This window comes from Microchirus variegatus (assembly GCF_963457635.1).
Source record: "Microchirus variegatus genome assembly, chromosome: 1".
Classification (NCBI taxonomy): domain Eukaryota; kingdom Metazoa; phylum Chordata; class Actinopteri; order Pleuronectiformes; family Soleidae; genus Microchirus; species Microchirus variegatus.
The window spans coordinates 13,959,655-13,974,926 of NC_139802.1; the positions used below are offsets into that span (position 1 = coordinate 13,959,655).

The following is a 15,272-nucleotide window of genomic DNA, read 5'->3' on the forward strand; positions in this document are numbered from 1 at the left end:
GTCAGGATTTATGACACTACATGCTTTCCTAAGACTGAAGTAAAACTCACTGATCTTTCTTGTTCCTAGCACTCAGTGATCCAGTCAGCCTTGCTCTGACATCCGTCTTCATGCCTATGCATGGGGGGAACCACAACACATGTCTGACCAGATGTGTCTTTCTATTTTAGGGAGCAGAACCAAATCTACTGGGAATAAGTGTGTTTTCCATTCTGACCTCCCAGGTGGGGTTTGGGAAGAGAGGACACGGGGTCACCACCTAGTTTTTGTGGTAATATAGTAAGTGGGAAACACATTAGAGCACAGCAATAATGGCAATAGTATGGTAATAATTGTGCATTAGGTTGATAATGTATTTTTATATTATTCACCAAGTTACAGCATAACAATGGGGGGGGAGTGTGAAAGGATGAATTTCACCCTTACGGTAATTGATGTTCATGTTAAGGTTTGATACAGGTATAGTCATTGTTATTACCAAGTTATTATCGGGCTATTGTTTTGGAAATAATGTGGGAATACTGTAAAGTATCTTCTTATCACCAAGTTGAAAATTGCATTAAAGGTAAGTTGGTATTACCATAATATCACCATGCTGTTTGGTAACATAAAATCACTTCAGTAGGAAAAATGAACTAATGAACAGATGCACAGGTATTATTAATTGTAAAATTCTGAAATAAAATTGTACTATCAATATAGTGCGTGCCCATTAAAAATAGAAACTGTCCGAAGAATATAAATAATTGCAAAGTCTTAAAACTCTGTGTTTGTCGTACCCTCTTTGACAGGATCTCACAATAAAATGTGACTCCCGTCGTCCTCCAACACTCTGAGCAATCTGTCCAACATTCCTTCTTGTTTTGTCGTCATGGTGCCAGCGGAGCAGCCCCCACTATATAAGGTCGTCCTCTCTGCAGACCAGAACCAGAATGACAAAGAGAGTACAACCTTCTGCTACAAAACCATCAGAGAGGAGGAAGCTTTCCATCCCGAACCAAACGGCTCAGTTCAGATCCCATCAAGAAGACGCGGCACTTTGACTGCAGATATATTTGATTCTGCTCTTCTTAATTTGAATATGTCCAATCCTTCACAGACCGTTCTATTTTTCTTCATATTAACAGCACAGGTAAGCATTCAATCTTTAATTTACCATGGCTTGTATCCTAACATTAGATTTCATTCACATAATTTTTATGTTATTCTTCTCACAGGGCATGATACAATATCCTAATTTTATTTATTTAATAGGAAATTGCTATACTTTTACTATTACTATAAAAGTGAAATTGGATGTAACATCTAATCTCAATTATCAATCATGTTAATATGATTCAAGATGTTGTACATTAACACACCAAAACTGATCTCCTTTCCCTCCCAGGTGTTTACAGTAGTCCGGTCCCAGGCATGTCCACGGAGATGCCAGTGTCCCAAGGAGCCCCCGATGTGTCTCCCTGGAGTCCCCCTGATCCTGGACGACTGTGCCTGCTGCCTTGTGTGTGCTCGTCAGGAAGGACAGATCTGCTCTGAAATGAACCCCTGTGACACTCGTAAAGGGCTGCAGTGTGACTACGCAGCCGGCGTCCACAAGAGGACTGGCATCTGTGCGGGTGAGCGGGCCTCTCTTGGTGTTGTCATTCACAACATGTATTTACAGGATGCCTTGTCCTTGGTTTTATTGATCGTGTTACATTTCTGTCCTCCAGCTCATGAAGGAGATGTGTGCGTTTTGGGCAGTTCTGTCTACAGGAACGGTCAGACCTTCTTCCCCAGCTGCAAGTACCAGTGTGTGTGTCGGGGCGGACAGATTGGCTGCGTGCCACGCTGCAACGTGGATGTGATGCTGCCTGGGCCCGATTGTCCCATGCCACGTAAGATCCAGGTGCCTGGAGAGTGCTGCGAGAAATGGGTGTGTGAGCCCCAAGCAGAGGCCAGTGCTCTGGGAGGCCTCGCCATGGCAGGTGAGATGAGCAGAACGGACACAGACACATAGAGAATCACCTTGTTCTCTTTGATGTTGATGTCACTCCAGTGTGAAACAAAGTTTCTCTGACCTCGCCTGGGTAAAGGGCCGAGACCCTTTTTTTTTTCCCCCACTCCAACGTATATTCCTCCATGTGTCTGTGTGTGTTTCTTTAGCCTTTCGTCGGGAGGAGACCGTGAGCTTTGACAGCTGGGACTCCAGCCTGAATTGCATTGAGCAGACCACAGAGTGGGGTGCTTGCTCCCAGACCTGTGGCATGGGGGTGTCCACCAGAGTGACCAATAAGAACCGTCGCTGCGAGATGGTGAAGCAGAGCAGACTGTGCATGATCAGACCCTGTGATGACCTGCAGAGTCAGACTCAGCTGACACAGCTTTCAACAAAGGTACTTTTTGGGTGAAGTAATATCGACTTTTCCTGATCTTGGTGCAAGATACACAAAAAATATAAGATAATCTACTAAACTTTCATTCAGTACATACTCAATGAACAACTGTTTTCTCTCCTGCAGAGAGGCAGTAAGTGTCAGAGGATGGTTAGGAGTGACCACGCTGTCCACCTCTCCTATAAGAACTGCACCAGTGTCCAGGCTTACAAACCTCGCTACTGTGGCTCCTGCACAGACGGCCGCTGCTGCACACCTCACAGAACCAAGACGGCCATGGTGGAGTTCCAGTGTGCCATGGGTAAAACTGTCAGGAGGCCAGTCATGGTGATCCTGACCTGTGTTTGCCACAGCAACTGTCCACGAGACAACGCTGTGTGGCAGCCATCAGAGCTGGGATACAGTGGCATGAGGTTATAGCGTAAAGACTTGCTAATAACTCTGTCTTTAAATCCAAGGATGCTTCAAATTGGCTGGAAGATAGCAACAGAGAAGAATAAACTCTATATTTCAAAATAAAATAATAGATTCCATATACATTTATACAGCATAAAGGACATGTCCTGCTTTTGAGAATGAGATTTAAAAGCTTGATATCTGGTGACATTTTGTGGACATATTAATGTTAATCTCCTCTGTTGCTAAATAAGGCTCTTAAACCTTGTGATGAATTGATTATCTCCATGTCTGGAGATTAGTAAACTACCAGTCATTCGCCATGGACTTCAGTGGTTTGCCTGTGCTCTCACATACATGGAGGTCATACAGCATAGCAGCGTGAAGTCACTGACATTCAACTAAGTCGTGGCTTGTTCGATTGGCCACTCCAGCAGAAATTTGCATTTTTGTAGATGTCATATGAAACCATTGTGTGTTTTGCCCGAGTCACCTTTATGAGGAGGAAAGCTTTGACTGCAGCCAACAGCTGTATGTTTTTAACTACAGTGACATTTTGACACTTTACTCTAGAAAGAAAAGTCGCTTAAGGTAATATATTTGCATTAATAAAATAGAAAAAACAGAATTAGAGGAATCCAACCATGAGCTGTTACCTCCTGCTACAACTGCCATGGGAATGTTCTAGTGATGGAGCACATTTTTGAAATAACAGGACTTTGACCTGGTCCCATAGAAGGACTCAACCTACAAACGAGAGGTCACAGTGATGCCTTGGTGTTATTTCTAACATCTGCCTAAAATCCTACATTTGTCACGAAATGCATAAATTGTATGTTCCTAGCAATGAAAGCAGATGTCTAAGTGTAGAATGGTTACATTTGTTTAAGCTAGTGCACATAAACGGAAGCAATTTTTTTCATAGTGACAAAAGTTTTGTAATAACTTGCTGTGTGGCTTGTCTGACTGAGTGTGTATCAAATACACAGTGTAAACATGAATTGTATATAATTAGTGTCTAATGTTTTGTTATTGCTTGATTTATACTTCCCACTCTTTGTGTCTGTGTCCGACAGAACTGTAGTGCAAAACTCGACATGAATAAATGTGTTTTTTTTATTTTGTATCCAGGTTTGGATTTCTTTCTTAACTTTGAAGTAATGTATGCAACTAGTGTTTAAAAAAGGTACTGAAATTCAAGATGAGAGTTGTACCCCTGCTCCTCTTCCCCAGTGAATTGAGGTTACCAAATAGTTTGAGGATACAATCCCACACAAACACTTAAAACCCAAAACAGACTTTGCAAACTGTAAATGAAATTTTAAATTGTGAATCTAATGACTGTACGACTTAACAACATTCACACCGCTAACCTGACGTATGACGTAAAGTAGAATGTTACAGGAGGTGCTATTCATTCTGGAGTACGTTGATCATCTTGGACACATTAATTATGTAAAATGAATTAAGGAGGAATGTATCTAGAATATTAAAGCTCCAAAGCACCCCCATCCCCCAGTTTTCATGCATGTGTTATGTAGGTCAGTCAAATGCATGTCACATGCCTGCTTTATATTCGGTAGTCAGTGACTCGTCATCTTCTGTTACGCTGATTTCAGGCCTGTTTTGGATGAAAAATAAATAAATAAAGTGATGTGTAGTGAATTACCCTCTTGTACTGTACATAAAATCCCTCTCTCTAGAAATGAACGCACATATTCACATGAAGTGGACTTCCTTCTGTGAAATCCCTTTGAACAGAACAGGATGTTCGTGTCATCAACTGAGACCTAGGAGCTCCCACACCCCTTGGGCCCCCGCTGACAGAGTGTGTGGTGACCTTTGACCTCTGTCAGTGAACCCCACTTGGAGGGTTACAATGGAAAACCCAATTATTCCCAGAGGAATTGCTCCTGCCTCTTAAAATAGCTCTTCAGTGGAAAGTTTGGCCCATCCGTACCTTGAGTGTGTGGGGGGGCTAACATTACCGTTGACACGCAATGGTTTCTGCTGAGCACAGGTGTGTGGTAAAGTTAAAAAAAAAAACAGAAGGAAGACAGATGCTAGTGGCATAGATTCAGCAGGCAATGGTCGTCGAATCAGACTGAAATATCCTAACAATGGATAAATAATTGCAATGAAAGTATTTACAAAAGTGTCTGCTACACATCAACATGTTATTGTTGTCACACTGTTTGCTTCTCAGCATGCACATTTGCTTATGTAAGTAATAAGTGTATAGTTGCTTTGAAATAAAATGTGTTTGGTATGTGTAGCCAATTTGAATAAGCTTTTTTATACTGTACACACTTAAGACAGGGGACTTGCCTTGTGGAGCTTGCTGGCTTGCACCACTAGAGGCTCAAACAGCAAACCAGCCAGTGTGTGCATTTCAAGCCAAAGCTTACTACACAAACAAAGAAGAATGGCATCGCCCACATAAACCTGGTGCACAAACACACTAAGATGACGGAGGAAATGGCCCTGAGAGTGTAAGGATGGAGACAGCTGTGAAAGTGTGTTTTCATCCTTCCTGGTATGTGAAGGCCACCGTATAGTTTAACCACGCTTGGTAAAAGTGAGGGGGTGAGCTGAGGAGTCTTCTGTTTGTTGCAATAATGCAGTCTCACCATTAGATGTCGCCCCGGGGCTTCAATGCGTTTGCACCCTCAAGCATCTCCCTGAAAATCCAAGGTCACATAATCATTTAGCCACTTTGTGAAACTAACTTTATGATTACATAAAAGTCGTGTTGTTCCGTACTCAGCTGGTTAAAAGGCTCAGTGTGACTGTGTGAATGGATCAGAACAGCTAAGCAGCCACAAATGTGCAGTTCAAAATTCACGACTGGCTTACATGTGATGAAATATTCTCAAGATATGAGTCAGCAATATTTTAGGGACTTCATTATGAGTAAATATTCCTGTATTTATACTTAACAGTTTGGTGGTTCAATCTAAATTTGTTTTAACATTTTTAAATTGATTCACAGTCTCCATTTCAGTTTAAACTAGACTAAGACTAAGGCAAATTACAAACTATGACTTTGAGGGTAATTATTATCACGATAATTCCTATTTTAAAAGAAAAATAGTGACTAAGTTATAAAAGTGGTGGCTTTATAGTTCAAATTAAAAATGACTAACAAACACGTTCTCGCCTCTATCTGAATTTGTTGTGCAGTGACTGAGTTAGTGAGTGAGTTACTGTGTTAAATGTGAGTATATTCCTCCCTCTAGTGGTGTATTTATGTGCACAGAGGAATTTCGTTTTCCAGGCTCTGCTCATGTTCAGCCAGGTTATAATGATAATGCTTCAGCTGTGTTTTCCCAAAAGGAGGTCAGACTAGTTTTAGAGAATGAGAATTAGGTTTCCTTTCTCTGTAAACTGTGTCTCTGTAGTAGTTCTCTCCTCTTCTCTTTAACATTCCATCCGTCTACGTCATCAAACATTTAACTCTTAACACGTGTTAAATATGATAGGAAATGACTGAACCAAGTTAGCTCGAGTGATATCATGTGAAATCTTCATCTGACTTGTATTTTCATGTCTTTGTTACTGAACGGTATGAATGAATCACTTGATGAGTTTTCTCTTCACAGGAAAATAACTTTACTAACTTATTTTCTATATATAATTGAGCAATAACAATACAGCAGGCTTAACTTCACTGTTTATGATATATAATGTTGGCCTTTTATGGGTAACACATTTAAAAAATAACAAAGATCTGATCAATAATATAATCAAGTTACTTTTATTTATGTGTTGCCTGACGTGGAATATGAGGGTGATTAGGTTCAGGTATTCTAATCCTTTGTTTCCTTTCCTATTGGCTTTATTATTTAAATGTCCTGTTGTCTTAGTGTTTTCTTATGTTGTTTTTAAATCTATCTGTACAGCACTTTGGTCAACGTTGTTGTTTTTAAATGTGCTTCATAAATACGTTTGGATTGGATCGGATTGGTTGTAGCTGTATTCCAAATGATGTAATGCTGTCACTATGTGTTGGCATCTCATTCAATACTTTATGTTCTCTTCTCCTTGTCTTTATGCAAAACAGAGTTTTAATCAGAACATGTATTATGCCTGTGTGAGGGCGTGTTTGACATTGTTTGATTGTGTTTAGTTGATTGTCTGCTTCATTCGTGGCTGGATAGTGGGTGGATTGTACATACGTCATCTCAGTGGTGATATACAGTATGTGACTTAATCCACTCAGCTCTGAGGAACTGAGGAATGGCACGTACACAACAAAACATTTAGTACATGCCATTCCTGTGATGTGTCTCACTGGCTTAGTTTGCTAACTGTGCCACCTTTTCAAACATCAAATTTCAAGAAAATCACATATGTGACCTCTGTTAAAGGAATATACAGCATACCGGAGTTTTTTTTTTTTTAAGGCCTGTCCAAATCTTGATTCTAATCACCACGACATCCAAGATCCAGATTTTAAAATAAATAACCATGTTAACTCATGATACAAATATGTGGGTGCAACTAAATTGCACAGAACACCCATCATCCTCTTACCCAATCAGGTTAGACTTCATCCAAACAACTAATAAAAGCCTTACTGAAAAGAAACAGACATTTTTATGTGGAGAATGAGAGATGTCAAGTCCAAATGACAATGGGCAGTAACATGAATCTTTGTCTGTGGGTATTAGGAGGGTGGTGAAGAAGGTGAGTGTCTTCAGATACCTAGGCATAATCTGAATATTCAGAGTGGTTAATTCATTTCAGAAGAATGACACCAATCGTCATGTTCAATCACAGAATAAATCTTTATGTAAATTGTGCATTGGATACAGTTAATTCAACACCAAGTGAGAAAGCAAATATACCAAGTCAAATGAACCACCTCTATGACCTCTATTGTGATTTACTATTGTGATTGAATACGTAATGGTATATCATGATAAAGTGACTAAGCATGTACCTACATCCGCCAATGATTAATAAAAGAGAAGCATGTTAAGATATGGGTGAAAAATAAACATGGTACATCATATCCAAAAAAACAAAGAAACAAATAAAAGAAGTTAATTACTTACAACTGATTTCACTGTACGGTCTATGGACATGTTGCACAGCTTAGTTTTCACAAATATCCACGAGCTGAGCTCACCATTACAAGATTTTTGTCGAAATCAACCTGTTTCAGCCCTTGTTAAAGACGATGTAATACGTAATCAGGGAAATCCAAGTCAGAAAAATAACAACAAAACTCCAGTCCAAAAATGGTGATGTTTTGTCTGACTCCTTGTTTTCCCGTCTGTCTTCCTTTTTCTCTGATTCCTTGTTTTCCCTTTTGTCTGACTTTTTGTCCTCCTTCTTGTCTGACTTCTTGTCTGACTTCTTGTCTGGTGAGAGGATCAGTGGATTGCCATTTATACCATCCTCTGGGAGGCCGGGGCTAAAGAATGGGTAGATTTTACCACTGAACATGCAGTCAGTAAAAGAGTAGATCAGAGTTACAGCGTCCACATCATAGAAGGACACCAGTCTCTGCTCATAATCTACAAACACTCCGACCCTATTTGGTTTCTCTGACATGTTCAGGTTGACATGGACGCTATTTAAAGCCGTGAATTTGGTGTTGTTCTTCAGCCTTATGACCCACGCTCCAGTCCTGGGGTTTGGTATGATTGTCTTCATCCCACGCAGTGACTCTCTGACAATGCCCAAATCCCAGCCGGTCTTCCCTGCAGTCTGAACCTCGTAATAAAATCTCCCTCTTGAAAATCCCCTTTTTCCCAAGACGTAGGCATACTTGTTGAATTTTTGTAGGTTTCCATTCATGCACACAATGTGGGGAGCTTGTGCTGCTTTGAAATCCTCTGAAAATACGAGGAGATCATTTGCACTGCATGGGTCAAACGACATATCAACTGTATACTGCCGCCGGATTATGTCCAGCTTGATGCCTTCAGGCAGGGACTCCAGATCTGTGTGTACCGTTTCCTTATCCTCACCAGTTTCTTCAGCAAGGAATTCATCATAGCAAGCTCTAAAGTCGTGACCGGCTCGCTCCATTTCTTTGGCGAGAGCCACCTGCAGCTGCACCATTGCTCTCTTCAGATCCTGCACACAGTGCTGTCCACTGATACTGATGTCAGACCAGTTCTTGGTGAGTGGAAACGTAGATGTGACGGACAGGAAGCGCTTGATGAGTTGGAGATGGTCTTCAGTCTTTGAGATCTTCTCCAGTTTGGTGAGGCTCCTCTGGAGCTCATTGACTTCCCTCTGAAGCTCTACAACAAGCACATCAGCCTGTTTTTCTGCAGCTCTCTGCCTCTCCTCAAACGCGATCACCAGCCCAGCGAGATTTCGTTGAATAGAGACTATCAAAGAGGTGAAGACATGAGCACTATTTCCCTTTGCCTCATCGTTTCGTTCCCTCTTTTTGGCCAGTACGTCTGTTATCTCCTGAATCTTCTTTTGTCGCTCTTGAATCATGTCCTTTACGTCCATCTTTTTTTGCTCCAGCTCACCCTGCTTCTGCTCATACTCCTCCTCTAGAGGGACTGTATCATGACCTCTATGTTCTGTGCACAGAGCACAAACACGACTCTGGTCATTTCTGCAGAAGAGCTCCAGCATCTTGTTGTGTTTCTTGCATACATTGACCTCCAGGTTCTGCACAGGATCGGTCAGTTTGTGTTTCTTCAACGCAGCAACTCTCTGATGTGGCTCTAGGTGTGTTTGGCAATAAGATGCCAAACACACCAAGCAGGTTTTGAAGGCTTTGAATTTGTTGCCAGTGCAACAGTCGCATGGCACCTGTCCCGGTTTGACGCGGACATCATTTTTATCTCGGACACCGTGCTTCTTGAAATTGTTCACAACCTCCCTGAATCCAGTGTTGACACAGAGTTTGAGTCCTTTGTTGAACTTCTCGTTGCACAGTGGACACTGACATTGGGCTTTGTCCTCCCAGTGTCTTGTTATGCAGGCCTTGCAGAAATTGTGTCCACATGGGATAGAAACAGGCTCGGAGAAGACATCCAGACAAATGGAACACGTGAACTGATCTTCAGACAGGAAACCACTGGATGAGGCCATTTCAGGTTTTAAACCTGTGAAACATAATAGATTTATTGTTTTCACATGTCATTTTCACATTGTTTTTGTTCCTACAGAAGAAAAAAAAAGTACCAACAGTTGCCATTTTTACACACAAGTCGTGGCTCACCAAAACAAAACTTAGAGTTTTTACAATAGGAGTGGGGAAAAGAATAATAATTTAACATATTTGAAATTGAAAAACAAATGAACAAATGAACAAAACAAAAACAACAGTTACCACTTTACCTGAAAAAGTATTGGAAGTTGTGTTATTTTTTTAAATACATTTTTCTGTTTAATTTGAATTTAATTTAGTTAATTGAAGGCTTCACATTTTAAATATGTGAAATGTCTATTGATATATTATCATTAAGCAAATATAAATATATAAGAATAACTGAGACATTTTAACACCTAAATCTAAAACAAAACAAAAAAGATTATATAACATATCATCAACAGAACCATATTTAACAGCAACCAGTCATTCCTCACATGTATAATACACATACATAATAGTTTTTTTTATAATATTCTGGAGTTAAACTTTACCTTCTTGGTTGCAGAAGCTCTGAACTGTTTAGTGTCTGTTTCTTTGCAACAAAGTAAACTGTGTTTATAAGTTTCAATTCTCTGTAAATGGTGCAGTGAAGCTCCACCTTTGCAGGCACATACTCCTCCCCTCTAATGCTCCCACATGACAAAGGAACATGTCACCGCTGGAAAGATTAATGTTCATTAAGAGACAATGAATTTCTATTGAGTAATAAATTAAACAAAAACTATTGTATTTCAAAGTTGTATTTTTAATTTAAACAGCTGCTCCCATTTTTGCTGTTCCCCAAATAAATAAATAAAAATACCTACAGTACACAATACAACAGCAGGTTGAATTTTTAGAGAAAAGATAAAATAGTACAAAGCAAAATAGAACAATGTGATTGTTATCGAACAGGTGAGTTTTTAGTTTGGGTTTCGAGGGAAATGCATACGTTGGATCAAGAGGATTCACACCTTGTATCTAAAGGAGATAAAGCCTTTAGAATAGAGGAAATAATAATTTCCTTAATAAAATGAATTGTGAAGGCTGAGAACAGGAAGAAAGATAGAGTTTTAAGAAAGAATGTCATTATGAGGAAATAAAGTTTGTTTTTCTTTTTTGCAGAAAGAAACTGGCTCAAACTGCCTCAAACTGCTTGTCTGAATCACCTCTTCTACCAACAACTGAGTGCTCTTGAGCAGGACACTCACTCTCTCAATTGCCCTAGAAAGGCAAAGCAAAATTAGGGGTGTCATTGTGTGCTTGTGCAAAACTCCATACTGTCCATGCAGATCCTGCTCCCTGATGCAAAGACAGAAATAGCACAATCACTGTGTTTTAGATACCATCACCTTTATCTGTGTGCGTTTGCTTGTTTGTTTTGAAGGTCATTACCACAACAAAGAAATGTGCATTCAACGGGAATGGCCTATTTCCATATATGAGTTAGAATCAAATGTAGCTCAAACACCTCATTAAACCAAAGATAATCGTACTATTTCTGTTTTGTCCTAAAAAAAACAAAAAAAAAAACAATCCTCTCTCCTGTGCACTTCAGTAGTAATGATCAGATATTATTTTCTGGTACAGTGGGGGTGGGCATGAGAGGAAGCTCGACTCACACACCCTACAGCCTTCATCTATATGTGTTACATAATTACATTACAATATGTCCCAGGATGAATACATTAATCTATACATCACTAACTAATAAGACGATTGAAAAACATTTTAAATTCAAGAATTCTAAAAGACTTTAAGCTTTCCTGTAAAAAAAACATGTTGGAGTTTTTAACCACAGCAGCTATAGTTTATTGAATCCAATCCCATTTGTAAAGCACTTGTAAAGTTTTGGTGAACCAAAGTGCAATACAGAATAAATAAACATATACAATAAATAAAAGGCATAATAGCTCACAAGAGATGATGAGATACATCTAAAACAACTAAAACAAATGAAAAGACATACAAATGTGGATTAAAAAACCCAATAAAAATAGATCAAATAAAACAAACACAAAAAATTAAATGGACATAGAATCAACAACATTCCCCTCTGAGTTTAAGATATTATTTTTAAATAGATAAGTACACATACAGACCATTTAAACGCCATAAATGAAAACTCAATTGAGCCCCTCTCAGTCAATGTTGGGGGCTGCGTTTAGGTCGCCACTAGGTGGCGCAGTTACATTTCTTAACAGATCAAGTGTGACGCACGTCGTCTTCCTCACACATGGATGGGCCAACGATTAGATTCCTAAGAAAGGCACTGTGTGTTTGTGAAACTTTGGAAGTGAACAGCGAGCTGAGCTGTGCAACTGCAACAGCTTCCTGTGAGTGAGTTTATTAGATGTCACTGCACTCACTGTCTGCGTCACACACACACACACACACGCACACACACACACACGGGTCTCGAACCCGGGTCATTCCTGTAAAGAAGAGAGTTCACGCGCAGCGCAGCAACCCCTGCGGCTCCACTCATTAATAATGAGAACACCGACATCAGTCTGACTTCACTTCTCTGAAATATCCTGCATGATTGACAGGACACGCGGGTGTCCTTCCTTTTAGAGGAATATTAATAGAAATGAGGGCATAAGCTTCAGGTGTGTGTGTGTGTGTGTGTGTGTGTGTGTGTGTGTGTGTGTGTGTGTGTGTGTGATTCTCATCTTCACTTCTCAATGAAACATCAAAAACCGGCAAAAGCGCATTCCTGTACGCGCGCACCCGACCTCTTTCCTGCGACGTGAACGCGGCCAACTAGAGCCCAGAGGAACCTGGCTCAATGTGGACATTTGAAGACTGGGAAGTAAAATGTAACGTTATTGGAATTTGTCTATGTATGTATTTATTTATTTATTTTTTATTTCCAAGCAAAAGAGCGTGGTTCAATTTTTCAATTGTTGGTAAGTTATGCTCCAGGTGGCCAGATAACTGTAACACAATGATATTCTCTCTTCTATGTATGTATTAATTTATTCATAACAGTATATGATGACAAATGCTATAAACACACTTAAAAGTAGTCAAACAAACTACTAGGTTTTTGGGTGTGGGTGTGTTTTGGTGCCGGTAACTTTAACCTCTGCATCACTTGTCAGATCTCACACATTGAGTGGAAATGATGAAGACATTGTGTGCATGCAGGATCTGGAGATGGGATCTGCTGACGGCGGGGGGAGCAAACTCCACCCAGCAGATAGGATCTCAGGCAGGCGGAGCGGAGGGCAGCCTGTGTCCAAAGGGCTCGGGCTGCTTGGTCTGGACGCACTTAACAAGTCCCGCAGAGAACTTGTGAGGGGGCAAAGTCCGGGAGCGTAAGCGTGGAGGGGGACGCGGTGTGGAAGTTAGTGTGTGTGCGAGGAAACTTAAAAACGCATGTTGTTTTAAACAGAAATGCTCCAAAGATGGCGGTGGTAATCGCGACGGGCGCTTCGGGATCCTCCGGAGTGCCAAAAAGTGGATTTGTGGAGGTTTTGGTGCGGGAGAGCTGGCACAAAGTTTTGATCAACTTGAACGAGGAAGCGCTCACGTTGAGCTGCGAGGAGAGCTGCGGCGGCGGCGGCGGCGGCGTCAGCAGCGACAATGTCAACTCTAACGGCGTCTCTCACGGATCCTACCTTGACAACAGCAACACCAACTCCAACAACGGCCCCCAAACTGTGCGCAACGCGTTCACGGACCTCCCGGAGCGAGTGCCCGAGGCGATCGCCAACAGAAAGCGGTGCGTCAAGGTGACCAAGCAGGAGATCGGGGGCCTGGGGATCAGCATCAAGGGCGGTAAGGAGAATAAAATGCCCATCCTCATCAGTAAGATATTCAAGGGGCTTGCAGCGGATCAGACCCAGGCTCTTTACGTCGGGGACGCCATCCTGTCCGTGAACGGCATGAACCTGCGGGACGCGACCCACGACGAGGCTGTGCAGGCGCTGAAACGTGCCGGGAAAGAGGTGACGCTGGAAGGTATGTGGGCTGATGGAGGGGTTCAGAAACAAGCGAGAGTGTTAGAATGAGGGAACAGACAAGTACTCATTCATCTAGTCAGAGCAGCAGTGGTTCTCAAATGTTGTCCAGGGCTCCATGAACAGTTTCCAAAATCATGAATTAGTATTTTTTTTGATATATGTATAATTGCATTTATTTATTTATTTACAAAAGGCAAATAATAGTACATAAATTGTTATTTTGTAATGTGAAAGAGTTCATTTATACCCATATTTAAAGTTAGTAAAATAAATGCACTCGCAGCGCTTTATTGTCAGATGGCAACTGGTTGTGAAGTCGCTCATAAAAATCTGAAGTCTCATTTCGAAACTTGGATGATACCAGCTGTCAATCGCACTGCCGCCCACCCTTTTTTGGTGCTCAAATAATCTAGTTTCCTCTAAATGGGGAACACATTTGGCATCCTGTGCTACAGAAGAACACCTGAAACCAGCAACTGAAACAAGAAGTTGACCGAGTTTCTAAATCAAGTGCAAGTTACGGTAATTTTCCCCACAGACTTCAGTTCAAAATAATGTTTTTTTTTGCAGCCATTGAATTCACACCCTGGTGGCCGTTTATTTTGACTTCCTGTTTAGCCAAAGGTTCCAATAGTGGTTGTAACACCCGAACGATCTGATGTCACTTTATTCATTTGTCTTCATTTGTCTGCAAACCACATTTAACACCTAGAGGCACAATAAAGGCCTCTGGATGAAAATGTTTACTTTTTCAGTCTCAATAATTCATCATCAGATCATTCTAAAGAAAAAGCTTGAAGTGGTTAATATTAAATATTAACCACTTCAAGCTTTTTCTTTAGAATGATCTGACAACATAAAGAAAATTTTTCTTTATGTTGTCAGGGTCCTTGGCTCAGTGTTCTGTGAATTCAGGATGCTGCCTTGTGAGTGTCGATGCTTATGTCACCACATATTTTGGTGAAGGATTGTTTTCCTGCCCTCAGGGATTGGAGTTTAACGTATATTATGTTACTTCTGCACTAAAACATCTAAAAAGACCAGACCTGTGTTATATATTTTGTTGTGCAGTGTACGAACACAATCCTACGTGTTTGCAGCAATTTTCAAATAATAACGTTTTTAGAGGTAATTTATGCGATTATGTGTTGTTTTTGTTTTTGTTTGTTTGCTGCAAGCGGTGCAATTTCAGTTAGCAGTCAATGTAGATATATATTTTTTTTAACAGGATTAGGGATTTCAGTCATCTGAGGTTTGGATCTTAAATTATCAAAGAAGCAGCTCAGCTCACAGCCCTTCCAGAATGTCCCATGTTGGCAGAATGTTTTTTTTCCCCAGAAATACTGGTTAATATGAAGTTGCTTTACTCTTTTTTGTTTTACCTTTGCCAAAGAGGTTGTTTATTTGCCATGTGTG

General features: G+C 40.6%; 3 protein-coding genes across 3 annotated transcripts in view; 2 read left to right on the plus strand and 1 right to left on the minus strand.

The window, feature by feature from the left end:
- Nucleotides 1-1,390: 1,390 nt before the first annotated feature.
- On the plus strand, nucleotides 1,391-2,795 carry LOC310925063 (CCN family member 3-like; the record flags this gene model as incomplete). Its single annotated transcript, XM_083886931.1, has 4 exons — nucleotides 1,391-1,616; nucleotides 1,713-1,967; nucleotides 2,146-2,375; nucleotides 2,502-2,795. Exons 1-4 carry the CDS (start codon nucleotides 1,451-1,453, stop codon nucleotides 2,793-2,795), a joined length of 945 nt encoding a protein of 314 aa, XP_083743057.1. The 5' UTR covers nucleotides 1,391-1,450.
- A 660-nt stretch (nucleotides 2,796-3,455) lies between these two features.
- Nucleotides 3,456-9,842, minus strand: LOC310935410 (E3 ubiquitin-protein ligase TRIM21-like; the record flags this gene model as incomplete). The annotated part of the gene is made up of 4 exons (XM_083899304.1): nucleotides 3,456-3,518; nucleotides 5,100-5,255; nucleotides 7,832-7,895; nucleotides 8,038-9,842. 4 exons carry the CDS (start codon nucleotides 9,840-9,842, stop codon nucleotides 3,456-3,458), a joined length of 2,088 nt encoding a protein of 695 aa, XP_083755430.1.
- A 3,447-nt stretch (nucleotides 9,843-13,289) lies between these two features.
- The window catches only part of sntb1 (syntrophin, basic 1), a 46,490-nt gene continuing 44,507 nt past the window's right edge, over nucleotides 13,290-15,272 (plus strand). Inside the window, exon 1 of the mRNA XM_083893392.1 lies at nucleotides 13,290-13,854. Coding sequence (XP_083749518.1) covers nucleotides 13,299-13,854 — 556 coding nt within the window. The 5' untranslated portion in view covers nucleotides 13,290-13,298. The remainder of the gene's footprint in view (nucleotides 13,855-15,272) is intronic.